The sequence below is a fragment of the Astyanax mexicanus genome, chromosome 15 (assembly GCF_023375975.1).
Source record: "Astyanax mexicanus isolate ESR-SI-001 chromosome 15, AstMex3_surface, whole genome shotgun sequence".
Taxonomy (NCBI): domain Eukaryota; kingdom Metazoa; phylum Chordata; class Actinopteri; order Characiformes; family Acestrorhamphidae; genus Astyanax; species Astyanax mexicanus.
In genome coordinates, this window is record NC_064422.1 from 18,734,985 (window position 1) to 18,750,973 (window position 15,989).

The 15,989-nt window shown below is 39.6% G+C and overlaps 1 protein-coding gene across 2 annotated transcripts in view; it reads left to right on the top strand.

Annotated features, from left to right (window-relative positions):
* The window catches only part of drosha (drosha ribonuclease III), a 220,371-nt gene that overhangs the window by 76,491 nt on the left and 127,891 nt on the right, over window positions 1–15,989 (top strand). For both annotated transcript variants that reach the window (XM_022666045.2, XM_022666046.2), the window contains exon 21: window positions 2,197–2,299. In XM_022666045.2, coding sequence (XP_022521766.2) covers window positions 2,197–2,299 — 103 coding nt within the window. The remainder of the gene's footprint in view (window positions 1–2,196; window positions 2,300–15,989) is intronic.

Sequence of the window (15,989 nt, forward strand, 5' to 3'; positions counted from 1 at the left end):
AGAAATCTCACTAAAGCTTTGGTTACACTAGACCTCCCCCCTGTGAAATTTCACCAGTGATTTTACAGATATCTATGTAGGAATTGGAAGAGTATATACTGTATTTTTCAGACTATAAGGCACACTGTATTATAAGGTGCACTATCAATAAACGACTATTTTCTGATCTATTTTCATACATAAGGCGCACTGGATTATAAGGTGCATTTTAAGAGACACTATAAGGAAGTTCTAGTTCAGCAGGTCTCGCTGCTGGGGTGGTCGGGGGGGGGGGGGGGGGGTAACTAAGCTAAGTAAAGATAAACGAAGTAACAAAATGGCGCAGAATGCTATTTTTTTCTTTCCTAAAACTGTTTATTTGGGTAGTAATTTGGGTAGTTATTTGGGAGTAAAGCGCTTCCTTTTATTTACAGTAAGCTTAGATTCCCGAATTTCTCCAGAACTAAGGCTGGACTACTAGTATTAGCATTAGCGGCTAACCACTAGCAGTTAAATCCTTTAATTTTCTAAAACATTTCCAGTGCCCTTTTTTTTTATCCAGTGCGCCTTATGTATGGATTTTACTAGTCAGGTTGTAAGGACCAATAAAGCCACTCCACTGAAGTGAAGAGTTATAGAGGAGTTTCAGTTAATTTCTCCGGCGCCGAGGCTGGATATTAGCATTAGCCGCTAACCACTACTTATGGTGTCACATAAATGTCAAATGTCGGGGGCCCTACCCCCAAGAGCCGGAGGAGTGCAGAGAAAGAAGGATGGCAGGAGAGTTAGCTAACTGGCTAACTGCTAAAATCCAAACAGCTTGCTCTCCGGCTCTGTTAGCCTGGAGCGATCGGCTCTCCGGTGGTAGTAGGTCCGTCACAAACTCTGGAGATAACAGCCATTCACTGAGAGAGGCGACCCTGACTCCGCCCCCAAACTGTCACACACCCCTTTCAAAACTCAAGCGCAAAAAACTCAGTCAAGCCCAAACTGCAGCCGCAGGTAATTTGCATGGCGCACGAGGAGAACTGTGAATTCGAGAGGAAAAAAAAACACCAGAGAGGAGAAAAATGAAGCTTGAAAGCGATATTCTGTTCAGCTCATGATTCCCTTTTTTTTTTTGCTCGCGAGTTTTACATTTTTGCTCACGAGAAGTTAATTTACACATCCAAAATTTTAAAACAAGCTGGTTAATTTTTTTTCACCTGTTATTTTTTTTCTCCCCGACTTTTGACATTGATGTGATGCCATAGCTACTCCCTGTTTAGATGTGACTTTATCGTTCTGTAGCCTGCTGCTAACCCCGGCTAGCACTGTTGGAGCAGCATTAGCATTACCCGCTAACCGCGCTGGCTCTTTTGTCGTTCGAAGGTGAATATATTAGCCTGTAGCCTGCATTTTTACCGTGTTAAAACAAACTGTGTGGGAGGAACCGCTGGCTAATATCGCCCTGGTTTACCGGAGCACTCAGGGTTCCTCAGTGTAGAGCTGTTGGGTGGCATTAGCTAAATGTACATAACGGAAGTGCTTTACCGAAATAAACAGTTTTCAGGAGAGAAATCTGTGTAGATTAACATCCAAACGCTCATTTCACTCTAAAAGTAAGTCTTTTTATTACAGTTTTGTTAATTTAGCGTAGCTTTACGTAACTTAGTTAGCTACCCCCCACCACCACCACCCAGCAGAGAGCATATCTGAATTAGTAAGTAATATAATCCAGTGCGCCTTGTGTATGAAAATAAAGCAGAAAATCAACGTTCATTTATAGTGGGCCTTATAATACGGTGCACCTTATAGTGCGCGAAAATACGGAAGTACGTATGTCTTATCATATACATACATGTATTTTTAAATATTTTTTACTTTATTATTTATTTTAGTTCCATCATTTACATTTTTATAAATGTGGTTATTTTAGTCCTTTATTTTTGTTATTTATTTATTTTTACGGTGTTTATATTTTATTATTCTACGTATTTATTTCTTTGTTTTATTGCTTTACATTTTAGCCTGTTTGCATATCCTTTTATATTGAATTATAAATTTTTTTCTTAATTAAATCTTACATTGTTTGCTTGTTTTTATAATTTTAATGTAAGTTTCAATCCCTTTAACTCTATGTAAGCTCAGCTACATTGAAAATGAGGGTTACCCTCATTATATATGATCTATGTGTGTCTCTGATACTGATGACGGCGCTTTTGTGTTTGTTTGCAGAAACTGGAGCTGGACCGGTTCATGCTGTACGCTCATGGTCCTGACCTGTGCAGAGAGTCTGACCTCAGGCACGCCATGGCCAACTGCTTTGAAGCTCTGATAGGTTAGTGCTCCAATACACTCGCAGAGTTTTTGTGAATTGGTTGAAAAGTGATTCTTGCTTAGACCTAGCCATCTAGTTTACAGGCTTTTAAAACTCCCAGGATACCCTTTTATTTCAGAACTAAAAGTGAAAAGAAATCGAAGGAAAAATTACTTATCTGAATACCCCAGCAAGAAACGAGTTGACAATCTTTTACGCTACATGGCTGCTATCCTGAAATAAACGGGTGTCCTGCGTCTTTTGACTCATCCTGTAGTTCTAGCATTTGTTTATCAGGTACAGCAGGTAAGATCTAACTAATATCAGCTGATTTTGTTTTTAGAATAACAGACCACAACCTACAGGGGTTGGACAACGAAACTGAAACACCTGGTTTTAGACCACAATAATTTATTGTTCCAACGGACCATTGCTCCATAAACCACCCTTGGAGTGCACAGCCTAATACACATTAATATTATTTTAATTGTTTTGATGACAATTTGATTTGTTTGCACCTTTAGTTATGGATTTGGGGTGGTGTTAGGAGCGCATTAAGTAGTTACAGTCCACACCAGCAGTATAGAAATAGCATTGTTCTATTGATTGCTGAGAGGAAAAGTAGGTGATTAATAGTTATTTATGAACAATAACAAGAATCTGCAGCATAATCTGCTGTATCTACCAATAGTGCTGTGTGAAGTATGTGCACATGAAGTGCAGTCAGAATCTGCCAGAAAATGGAATTCGTCACAAGAACTTCTAAGGAGAACACATTATCTGTTTCACAGCTCTCACAGGAACAATTAAAGGAGGTTTTTTTTTTTTTTTTCTTTTCTGCTACATATGTAAACTGAACTCAAAAATCAATTTGCTGAGTACGTACTCCTGTGCGTTTTTTTATTATTATTATTATTATTATTATTATAAATCAATATGAAACACCTGAAGAGTCGCTGTTCAGTTGCAAGCATTGTGTCTCTTATTTTAGCTTCATGAAAAACACACCACGCCATATCAGAACCCACATACTGTATGTCTGATATTGATCGTCACTGTGTATAACAGCATAGCAGGATGTGAGTATTGTCATATAGCTATATTATTGTGTGTGCGTGTGTGCGTGCGTGTGTGTGTGTAAGAGAGAGAGCGAGAGAGAGAGAGACATTCATCAGTGGTATTGATTACTGTGGTCTGACCTCCAGCCGAACACAGATTCCTTAGAGAGGTTCAAATATGTACTAAAGCCCACACTCACACCATTTATAAACTACTGTTTATTACTGTCCTGATAAAATTGGCGATGGAAAGATTGATCAGCTGTGTATTCGTTTAGATTTTTTTTTTAATTTTAGTCATTTCAGTATTTTATTTTCAGCCGAAATATGCAATATTACTCCAGTTTAGCTGATACAGAGAGCCAATCAGATCGTATTCTGTGTGAGCGTGATTGGCCTCAACAACAGCAGGTTAGCCACAATGCTAGCAGCCAGATTAAAAGTTTAAAGTGTGTGATGTGTACAGCAGATTGGACTTGAACAGTGATCAGACATCTGAAGGCTTGGAACAGCTTACTCTGATGCTACCTGTTTTTCTGAGCTTGATTACTCTCTGATAGTTGATCACATGTCGATGACACTGCACTTGTATTAAAAATTGTCCAGCCTATCATACGATATATAGAAATGCTTTATTTTAAAGATGAAACTATAGTTAGTTAATAGATTGGTTGAGAAATCAGCAGATTATCTATAATGAATCATAAAACTATTAGCTGCTGAAGCAGCGATAGCATTATCTGCTAGCTGCTATTTCCCCATTCATAGGTGAGCTTTATTGGCCTGTAGACTGCTTCTAACCTCAGCTAGCACTGCTGGAGCAGCATTAGCATTAGCAGCTCACTGCTCTAAGCTCTAGCTCTCTTGCCATTCAGAGGTGAGCGTTATCGGCCTGTAGACTGCTCCTAACCCCAGCTAGCACTGCTGGAGCTAGCGGTTTTCTGCTAATGCAAATGCTCCAGCTTTATTCAGAAATTTAAGCTTACTGTAAATAAACAGAAGCGGTTTACTCACCCAAATAAACAGTTTTTTAGGAGAGAAATATGTGTAGATTAACATCCAGCGCTGGTTTGACTGTAAAGTCTTTTTTATTTCACTAAACCTAGTTAGCTTCCCCTCCACCACCATCCAGCAGCGAGACCTGCTGAATTAAAAGTTCCTTATAGTGTTGCTTCAAATTCACCTTATAATCCTGTGCGCCTTACGTATGAAAATAGACGGCCATTGATAGTGTGTATAAGTAAAAGATTGCTCCACTGTTAGCACTGCCCTGTTAAAAGGTGAACAACCCTGATGGTGCTGAGAGGATGTAGCAGGTTTCTATGAAAAGACGGTGAATTTTCTAAAGACTCCATGTGTTTTACAACCTCTAGCTTCACTCCTACTCCGCTCCTGCTAAAGACAGCCTCCTCCATGCTGGATGTTCTCTTTGCCATGCTTGAGGGTACAGAGCTGTTCAAGTGTTGCACTGAATTTGTATTTTTTATTTTTTTTTCTCCTGCATTGAGCCACAGCTGCAATTTTCACAAACATTACATACAGAGAGCTAAAACAAGCCAGGCCTGAGGAATAAGAAATTCATAAGCCGCTCCATCCTGCGCTGATGGAAGGCAGTGGTGTGTTTTTTTTTCTTTCCTGTCTGACTGCATGGGGAAAGGAACCTTTTGAGATCCGCTCACATAAACCGATTTTCCAAACACCCGTCGCACAAGATGCCTGGTGATGCATATGCATTGTGAACGGTTAGCGACTGAAACACGGGTGTACTGCTAACAGGTCAAATCCATCAGTCAGGTGTACTGCTAACAGGTCAAATCCATCAGTCAAGTCTATCTCCCAGGCCACTGCTCCGTTCCTGCTCTTTTTTTATCGGTGGCTCCTGTGATGAGGCAGGATGTCTCGAATGGGTTATCACATTTCCTTTATTATAAAGCAAGCGGATGATAATCGACTAACCTTGCCCGTGACGGCTGAAGGCTTATTGGCCGCTTATGGACATGAACGCTTATGCAAGTTATTTTCACAGCCAAGCCAGGCAGGCAAACGCTGGCTTAAGGGATCGCTGTGCAGTCTGAACAATATCTGTTTTGCCTGGAAGCAGAAGAGGTCATTGCCAGGCTCCTTATTTTGTTAACGCTTTTGTAAACCGTGTCCAACAGCATGCACACATTTTAATGAATCGTCTCATCCTTAATTCAGGTCTAAAAGATCTGTTTACTGCATATTTTTTGTTTGCATTACACATTAAAAGGGTTATCGGAGAACAGATTCATCCATTTCACATTTTTTCTGCTTCTATTTTAGTTTATTAGTCTGTAGACAAATTGAATATGTTGGACAGCCCTTCTTTAGCGAGAATTTTCTTCTATTATTGGCCTGTAACCTGCTCCTAACCCTGGCTAGCACTGCTGGAGCTAGCACACATTTTAATGAATCGTCTCATCCTTAATTCAGGTCTCAAAGATCTGATAACTGCATATTTTTTGTTTGCGTTACACCTTAAAGGGGTTATCAGAGAACAGATTTATCTGTTGCACATTTTTTCAGCTCCTATTTTGATTTATTAGTCTGTAGACAAATTGAATACTTTGGACTGCACTTCTTTAGCATCAATTTTCTTTTGATGGAAAAAGCTGCCTTAATCAGTATTTCTATTGAGGTGGAACTGGGTGTTCTGTCAAAATTGGCAAGGTGCCTTGTTTTACATTGCGTTCTGTGAATGGTGTAGACAGTTTCACTGCTAATACATTAGAATTTTGGTTTTGTTTCTTTATTTTGTGGCCATTTTTCGTATATTTTCCCTCCTACTCACCGTTTAAGTGCAGATATCGCTCTTACGCACTTCTGAATCCCTTTGGCTGCAAATTATTTGTATTGTATTGTTGATGCATTTGCCTGTTTTTCTATTATTTGCTCTCATTGAGCACTGTTTAATCCATTGTCTAAAAAAGGAAAGGACTATGGCACCAATGGCAAACCTACAAAGACATTGCCATCCACCTAAACTGACAGCACAGGCAAAGAGAGCGCAAATTAGAGAAGTAGCAAAGAAGCATGGTCACTCTAGAGGAGCTGCAGAGATCTGCTGTTAGTCCTGTACTCTACAAATCTGGTCTTTATTGAAGAGTGGCAAGTCATAATAAGTCCCATTTGCAGTTTTCCACAAGCCATGTAGTGGAGACAAAAAAAAAAGTTGAACCTTTTCGACTGAATGCAAAACTTGCCACTGCACATCATTCTAAACATAACACATGGTGGTGGTAGCATCATGCTGTGGGGATGCTTTCCTTCAGCAGGGACAGATAAGCTGGTCAGAGTTGAAGGGAGGATGGATGAAAGTAAATACAGGACAATCCCTAAGAAAAAAAAATCCTGGAGGAAGTTTTGCAAAGAAGAATGAGCAAAAATTCAGTCTCTAGAGGGGAAGACCTGATATAATAATAAATTGAAAATCATTTATTGTTTCCTATTTAATTTATAGCTACTTGCTGCTTGTGTCACATGGATCACTTGGATCACATCAAATCCCAATAAAATACAAAGTTTGTGCTTAAATGCATTCATTTTTGGAATGCGAATATCTCTTATTAATATTCAGATAATAATGTCTCTCTTTTAGATTTTTAAATGCACAACAAAAAATATTGTCTTTTTGTCTATTTTAAAATGTATAAAAATGAAATAAATCCGCAGTGAGATCAGTAATGAAGAGCTCTACTGCACAGGATGCTTGGCTGTGGATTGGACGCAGGTTTAATGGCAGTAACTGAAGTAAACCTGGTGGGAGGTATTCAGCAGGAAACCTGGCAGCTCTAAACTCCACCTTCTCACTCATCTGAGGATTTTTCATTTAGCTGAAGAGGCAGCAGCGCTTAAACTCTCAAAGAGAGTGGCTCTCCTTCCTGTTGGACAGCAGGTTTGGGGGTTTAGTGAAAGTGGCTGTCCCACACAGGAAGAGGATTTCTTCAGTTTCTTCACTGGCTGTCGGTGGGAGCTGCAGCTGTCCAGGCTGTAGAACGTGCCCACATTCTGGCTAAGCAGCCCTCGGGCGCAGCAAAAGCAGATCAACCGGACACTGAGAGCAAAACAACCCAGAGAGGAGACTTTGTTTTTCTTTTACAGCACATCTCAGATGTGCCCTGTGCTTTACCACCCCTAATATCTGCTACAGTACTTACTCTTGTGGGCTGAGATACTTTTATATAGTAAAGAATCAGTGTTTTCAATAATACAAATGGTTTGGTTAAAAAAAAAAAAAAAAAAAGATCTCGTTTTGTATAAATAGTGAATTCTTTTTATTGTCCTACCATATTTTTTGCACTTGATTATAAAGTGCATTTTAAGAGACACTATGAGGAACTTCAGCAGGTCTCACCGCTACACTGAGGAACCCTGAGGAACCCTGAGTGCTCCAATAAGACAGGGTGATATCAGTGTCCCTTGTAGCTTGTTTTAACACGGCAAACATGCAGACTACAGTCCAAACAACTGTCCTCTGAATGTCCTCTGAAAAGCGCTAGCACGATAGCAGCTAATGCTGATGCTGCACCAACGGTGCTAGCCGGGGTTAGCAGAAGGCTACAGGCCAATAATACTCACTTCTGAAAGGGGAAATAGCGATTAGCGGCTAATGCTAATGCTACGTCGCCCTTGGTGCTGGAGAACTAAACTGAAACTCCTGTATAACGCTCAGTAACACTTTACTGCTTCTTACAGCCTGACAGGTAAAATTTATATATAAGGCGCATTAATGATTTTCGGGAAAATTAAAAAATATGGTACAATTTCTTGCAAAAGTATTCATAACCCTTGAACTTTTTCACATTTGTCGCCTTACAACCAAAAACCTTAAATTTTATTTTATGGAGATTTTAATTGATAAACCAACACAAAGTAGCCCATAATTGTGAAGTGGAATAAAAATGATACATGGTTTTCAAGATTTGGGGAGGAAAAAAAATCTAAACAAAAAAGTGTGATGTGCTGCAATTAGAGCTGCAAGTCATTTGGAGTTTTGTCTCTACCAGCATTTTGCATCTAGAGGCTGAGATTTTTTGCCCCATTCTTCCTCGCAAAATAGCTCAAGCTTAGACAGATTTGATGGATAAAAGAGTCTTTAAACAGAAATTTGACAATCAATCAATGGGATTTCAGTTAGGAATTTGACTGAGCCATTTTATTACATGAATATTCTTTGATCTAAATCATTCTACTGTAGCTCTGGCTGTATGTTTAGGGTCATTGTCTTGTTGGAAGGTAAATCTCCTTCCCAGTATTAAGTCTTTTGCAGCCTCCAACAGATTTTCTTCCAGGATTGGAAGAGCCATTTATATACCACCAACGCGCTTTGCAAAAAATTCCTTACATGACTTGTGGCTACAGACTGCAAACAGCACTTCTTTCATGTCCTTTCAACAATGGTTTTCTTCTAACCACTCTTTCATAAAGACCAAAGGTGTGGACTGCATGGCTTTTAGTTGTCCTGTCAGATTCTCCCGCCTGAGGTGTGGATTTCTGCAGCTCCTCCACAGTGACCATGGACCTTTCGGCTGCTTCTCGGACAGTGCTCTCCTTGCTCAGTCTGTCAGTTTAGATGGATGGCCATGCCTTGGTAGGTTTGCAGCTTGGGATATGTTTTTATAACCTAACCCTGCTTTAAACATCTCCACAACTTTATCTCTGACCTGTCTGGTAAGTTCCTTAGAACTTCATGATGCTGTTTGCTACCTTCACAGAACAGGTGTTTATATTAATACTGAGACTAAATTACACACAGCTGCACTCTTAACTAATTAAGCGACTTCTGAAGGCATATTAAAATCAAGTTGCTAGAGGTGTCCGAGTGGTCCTGCAGATTAAGGTTCTCTCTTACTTTGATCCAGTAGTTTGTAGTTCAAAATACTGTTCAAGCTTCTTCTTGCCATCAGCAGCAGGAGTCCGAGCAAACACACAGTAAATCAGTGTTGAGAGTTTTGGCCTGAAGAAACACACAGTATCTCATAGCCACTGTGAATCTGGCAGTTGTTTTGTTGTGTTTTGCTTTTTATTCAGTTGCTATGACAGAACACAGTAGATATATTTTTTTATATCAACTGTCTTTTTTGTTTTGAATGCATTGTTTTGTTTTTTTCTTTCTGAGTAAAAAAAAAAAAAGCTGGAAGAATGCCCAGCATTGATCAGCATCTTGGCTTTGTCCACAGTTTGATATCCTCAGGACAGTTTGTAACTCAATTTTGTTCAGGCCGTTTCTTCGCTCTCCGTCTGTTTCTGAAACGCTGAGTGTACAGTCACAGCTCTCCTTTCTGTGCATTTTCTTTTCTTTTTTTTATTTATTTATTTTTCTCTCTGACTGCACAGCTGTTCACGTTGCTGCAGGTTCACATGAGCCTAAATGGATCTTCCTGAATATGTATTTTCTAAGGTGTGAATTTTAATTACAACATGTAGAACGCCTGTGATATAATACTCAGTTTCATCCACCACCTGCTTCGTTCTTGACTTAAAACATTTCTAAAATTATACCTTTATATCATTCACTGTCAATGTGATGATTGAACCCAATCAACCCATCTTATATCTGAAATATTAACATTGTTCTACATGGGAAAAAGCTGTTTTTTTGGCCTATTTCTAATTAAATGTTCTCTCACTGTAAATCTGGCACACATCTGGCATTTTTAAAAGGTGTGAAAGGAAAAAAAAGAGCATCTGCAACGTTTGTATTGTTTATTTGTTGCTGACCAGATCAGTGTTAATTCTGTAGTGTTTGGATGTAAGCAAATCAGTGTCTTCCATAATGTATAAAAGAAGGGCATGTCAAGCAGTTAACATGTAACGCTTTCACAGGTACTCGCTTCTTCCTCTTTACTGATGTAACTACTTATAACAAATGTCTATCAACTGTTACACATGTTGATCCAAAGACCTCAAACTTTCAGTCTTCCTGTGTCAAATGTCTTTTTTCTTTGGCCCACCGCAGTCTTTTCCTTTTATTGGCTAGTGTGAGGTATGGCTTTTTCTTGTCCACAATTCTGAAATCTCCTCTTCGCCATCAATACAGACAGTGATGTTTGTCTGGTTCCATTTAGTGCAGCCATCATTTGACAACCTGTGTTGTGAGGTTTCTTTGTCTAAAACTGAACACTTTAAGATATTTACCGTCTTGCACAGTTGTGCATCAGGGCCTCCCACTCCTTGTTCTGTTGAAGCCAGTTTGTGCTACTCTCTAAAGGGACAGTTAACAGCATGGTAAGATATTTTCAGTTTATTTGTAGTATATCGCATTTAGCAGCCTTCCTGTCTTAACATAATAGACTGTCTGATCTCTAAGTAAAGTTGTTACTTTCAGGTCATTTTGAGCCTGTAAGCAGGCCAACAACTGCTGATGCTTCAGATACTAACTAACCTAGGATGTCATGCTTTCTTTTATTCTCCCTTATTGAAAATATATTTTTGCTGTGCAGCAATATTAAAAAGGCATTTCTTAACAAACATTTCAATTCTTTAAAAATCCTTAGATTCCTTTTAATTTATTTAATTAATTCTGTGATGGATAGAAGCATTTATGAATTGCATGAAAATGTGTTTCTTTGGATAGAAAGGAAAATTTGCAAGTGACCCCTAACTTTTGAGTGGTAGTGTATATCCATTCCTGGTCATTGATGTTCACTAAATAACCCTTTGTCTTATTAATATGTTAAAACCTGGCTGACTAAAATAACATTATGGCCATTTTGTTTCTAGATATATGTTGTTGGCTGTGTTTGTATGGAGATATTATAACTTACTGGTATTAGTAACTTTGCTTCATGATTTTGCTTCATAGGTCATTGGTTCTTTGGATCAGCAATTTCAGTTACATTTGTCACATTGCAGACAAACACAGTTGTATTTGAGAATTTAAATAGAGTGTATAGGGTTTACAGAAAGTGTGCAATAATTCTTTAAACAAAGTTAGGCATGTGCATAAATTTGGGCACAGAACAATTACATAAAAATTTAGTAGATCCTCATTTTGCAGCAGTAACAGCCTCTAAACGTTTCCTATAGCTTCCAATGAGAGTCTGGCTTCTGGTTGAAGGAATTATGGATCATTGTTCTTTACAAAAAATCTCCAGTTCAGTCAAGTTTGATGGTTTCTGAGCATGAACAGCCCACTTTAAATCACACCTCAGATTTTTTAAAATAATATTCAGGTCTGGGGACTGAGATCATTACAGAATGTTGTACTTGTTCCTCTGTGGTATTGCGACGTGACGCTGCTTTACATTATTTTAACTCATGAGAGCTGAACAATTTCATTTGATGCACATATATTGCTGCACTAAAAGGTAGTAATTCTCATTTGTGAAAGTTGGGTTTGTCACTTTGAAATAAAAAACATAATCGACAACGTTGACTATAAATGCATGAATGCTTTAGTAGATTTTGAGTAGTGTTTAGTGTTTAGGGTCGTTGTCTTGTTGAAGTATCCAGCCCCGGCGCTTCAAACTTCAACTTTATCACTGATTCTTGAACATTGTTCTCAAGAATCTACTGATATTGACTAGAATCCTGACAACCCCCAACTTTAACAAGATTCCCAGTACCTGCACTGATCACACAGCCCCACAGCATGATGGAACCACCACCAAATTTTACTGTGGGGAGCAAGTGTTTGTCTTGGAAAGCTGTGTTCATTTTTCATCCTCCAAATAACTCAATTTTAGCTTCATCAGTCCACAGCACCTTATTCCAAAATGAAGCTGGCTTGTCTAAACGTACTTTAGCATACCTCAAGCGACTCTGTTTGTGGCGTGTGCTCAGAAAAGGCTTCTTCTGCATTACTCTCCCATAGAGCCTCTCCTTGTGAAAAGTGCAATGAATAGTTTACCAATGCACAGTGAATCCATCTGCTTCAAGATGATGATGATGTAGATGATGTCTTTTGAGCTGCTCTGTGGCTATTTTGACTGAGTGCTCTCACCATCCTTCTCCTCTGCTTATCTGAGATTTTTCTTGATCTGCCACTTCAGGTCTTAACTAGAACTGTGCCTGTGGTCTTCCATTTCCTCACCATGTTCCTCACAGTGGAAATTGAAAGCTGAGATCTCCGAGATTTGAGCTTTTTATATTCTTCCCCTAAACCATGATGTTGAACACAGTCTTTGTTTTTTAGGTCATTTAATAGTTTTGTTTTGAGGCTCCCATGTTGCCACTCTTCTGAGAAGATGCAAAGAGAAGAAAAACTTGCAGTTGGCTCCTTAACTCTTTCTCATAATTGGATTCACCCATGTATGTAGGCAGTGTTCTGAAGTCTCACGCTTTGAGCGTGTGACACTCACCTCAGCGAGTTCACACGCCACACGTGGTATTTCTCACGCTTGCCAATCCATCGGCTGCATGTTATAATGTACGCTCATTGAGCCAATTAGAATTTAGAACGCTCTGTTGTTAGGCAGACCAAGTCAAAAGGAGTGGAGTTTCAGCCAGAGCATCAGGCGCGAAGAACTGTCAAATTCGAAAGTTCTGAAACATACGCCGGTGAACAACTGAAGAAGAACTGCGCACCAAACATTAGTTGAGTTTAACCCTAATATTAATCAAACAATAAGAAGCTTCTGGTGCTGTAACCTAGTGCTGTGCAATATGACGATAAATATCATAGGGACGATAGAAAAGTATCAGTTCTACAGTATCGTTTCTACAGTAATTTCATAAATTATTCATGCAAATATATAAAGTAGGCTACGATGAAATGTATTGGCGTGGTCACTTTGAACAAACTCTGTTTATATAAGTGATAATAAAGTAATCTTCGCAAAAAAAGCTTCATAATGTGGTATTGCGACGTGACGCTGCTTTACATTATTTTAACTCATGAGAGCTGAACAATTTCATTTGATGCACATATATTGCTGCACTAAAAGGTAGTAATTCTCATTTGTGAAAGTTGGGTTTGTCACTTTGAAATAAAAAACATAATCGACAACGTTGACTATAAAAAATAGTCAGAGAGAGAGAGGGAGAAAGAACGCAAAAGAAAAAAAAGGGGGCGAGAGAGGAAGACACACCTAGTAAGAGAGAGTGAGCATCCTGATTGGCCTCTCCTCATGCTTAGTTGGCCACTGAGGTTTCAATGTGGGAGGGACTTGCAGCGTGTCCGCGAGAGAAAGACACATATTGCTGCACTAAAAGGTAGTAATTCTCGTTTGTGAAAGTTTGGTTTAATGTCGCGTTGAAATAAAGTTGGAAAAAAGGAAGCAATAATGTTATTTTGTTATTTAGTTTCCATTTAGAGTCTAAAATGGAGCGTTACATAGACCACTCTTTTTGTCCGCTTTGATCTGCAGCGTTCTGCTTTTATCTGCAGATTTAGACACTGTAAGAAAGCAGATCATTAGAACAGAGTTCTTTGCTCAGCTGGAAATTGATTCGCCACAGCAGACCCCCCACAGCCCTGCAGTCTTGCTCCTGCTTTAGGCTCCGGTGAGGCAGAGCTCACCTGCTGGGCCTGAAGCTCGGGTCCTGACTGTGCCACGCTCAGGATACACAGCACGGTTTCCACATCAGCATGCCCACTACTTTACCAAAGCGATGCAACGGGCCCAATTATTGTCTCCTTTGTTTTTGTTTGTTTGTTTTTGTTTGCCTTTTATTAATAGGCCTTTATAAAAGTTGCTGCTTTGTCACACCCAACTCTTGAATAGTAGCAGTATTGAACTTTTTCAGCCTCGCTAAACATTTTTACTGGGCTCCAGCACAGAATAGATACAGTAACACGAAAGGCTAGTTTGTATTGGGCAAATTTTTGACCCTGCACAATATCAGATCAGATTGCTGCTGCATTTTTCCATTTGCTTCATTTTTTTTTTACAAAGCAGAGCTTTTCTTTATGATCAACAATTCTTATTCTATCTCTGAACAGATAGAATAAAATAATAGCACAATAAAGAGCTATCTGGACCCCACACCTACCCTAGTAGAGCTAATAGACACAGCATCATTGTTCTGCATTAAAAGCTACTTATTATGCAAACTTATGTCCTTTTTTTCTTTTTTCTTTTTTTTTTTGCTGGGCAAAATCCGTTTATGCAGTTCCTCGATACCCTATTGATGAAAATTTCCAATATATTCAGGCCTTTATTCTATTTTCTGACTTACTGACTCTCATGATCAGGTCTTCTTACAGCATATTGGACTTTTATGTTCCTTATTTTTAGAAAAGACGCCTTTCCTTTTAAAACCAGGTATTGTTGGATGATCCTTAACTGATCAATGTTTAAGGAAGTGTCATGAATGTAATCAAAAAATACATTAAGTAGGGATGTCCCAAGTTTTTGCTTATAAGTGTGTGCGTGTGTGTGTGTGAGAGAGAGAGAGAGAGAGAGAGAGAGAGAGAGAGAGAGAGAGAGAGAGAGAGAGAGAGAGAGAGAGAGAGAGAGAGAGAGAGAGAGAGAGAGAGAGAGAGAGAGAGAGAGAGAGAGAGAGAGAGGGGGAGGAGAGAGAGAGGGGGGAGGACGAGAGAGAGAGGGGGGAGGAGAGAGAGAGAGAGAGAGAGAAGAGAGAGAGAGAGAGAGAGAGAGAGAGAGAGAGAGAGAGAGAGAGAGAGAGGGAGAGAGAGAGGGAGAGAGAGAGGGAGAGAGAGAGGGAGAGAGAGAGGGAGAGAGAGCGAGAGAGAGAGCGAGAGAGAGAGCGAGAGAGAGCGAGAGAGAGCGAGAGAGAGCGGGAGAGAGAGGGAGAGAGAGGGAGAGAGAGGGAGAGAGAGCGGGAGAGAGCGGGGAGAGAGAGGGAGAGAGAGGGAGAGAGAGGGAGAGAGAGAGGGAGAAAGAGCTACGAACACACTCACAACTCACAACATGATAGAGTTGACGACAAAGGCATATGATGACTGCCAGTGTGAACCAAGACGTAGGAGTGGGCTTGACAGGGGTATTTTTGTTGATATACGGGGGATATTTGCTAATATGAATCAAAGCCCCCCTATTGTGACATAGAACAATGTTTGTGGAATCTACCAAATTTACCTATTTCTGAAAACCTCCGCCCATTCCTACACCAGTGGTGTGAACGCAGCATGAGCATTCTCAATGCATTCCCAATGCAACTGCAAGCATGCAGCAGAGTCTGTAGTGAACTCGGGGAGTAACAAGATATTACATTGATTGATTGATATGATACACGAGTAATTCTCGTTTGTGAAAGTTGGGTTTAATGTCACTTTGAAATAAAGTTGGAAAAAAGTAAGCAATTATATTATTTTGTCTTATTTTTCGAAGAATAACTGAAAACATACTTAAATGTGGTAGATCATGAGACAATTATAATTAATTATTAATTATAAGTGCTGTAAATGTAAAAGTGGATTATTTCTGCTTCGTTTGTGTTCACACCCGCACAATCTAGGAAGAATCCCGCCTGAGTTGCACTTGAAAATGAATTGTTAATTGCAATCATATCACCTGGGAAAGATCGCACACACATTTATATCTCATATTCGTGTCCTTCTGGGAGTGAGGGCACACTGTACGTGTCACTTTGCTCACCTTTGTGCTCATTCACTGTGGTTTGACCCGACTCACACCGTTAGCTTGGCATGGAGTTCTTCTCGCACCAGGGCGGCGTGTTGAGTTTATTGCCTCTTCCCTACAAGTGTCTCCTCTGATCTTCTCTAC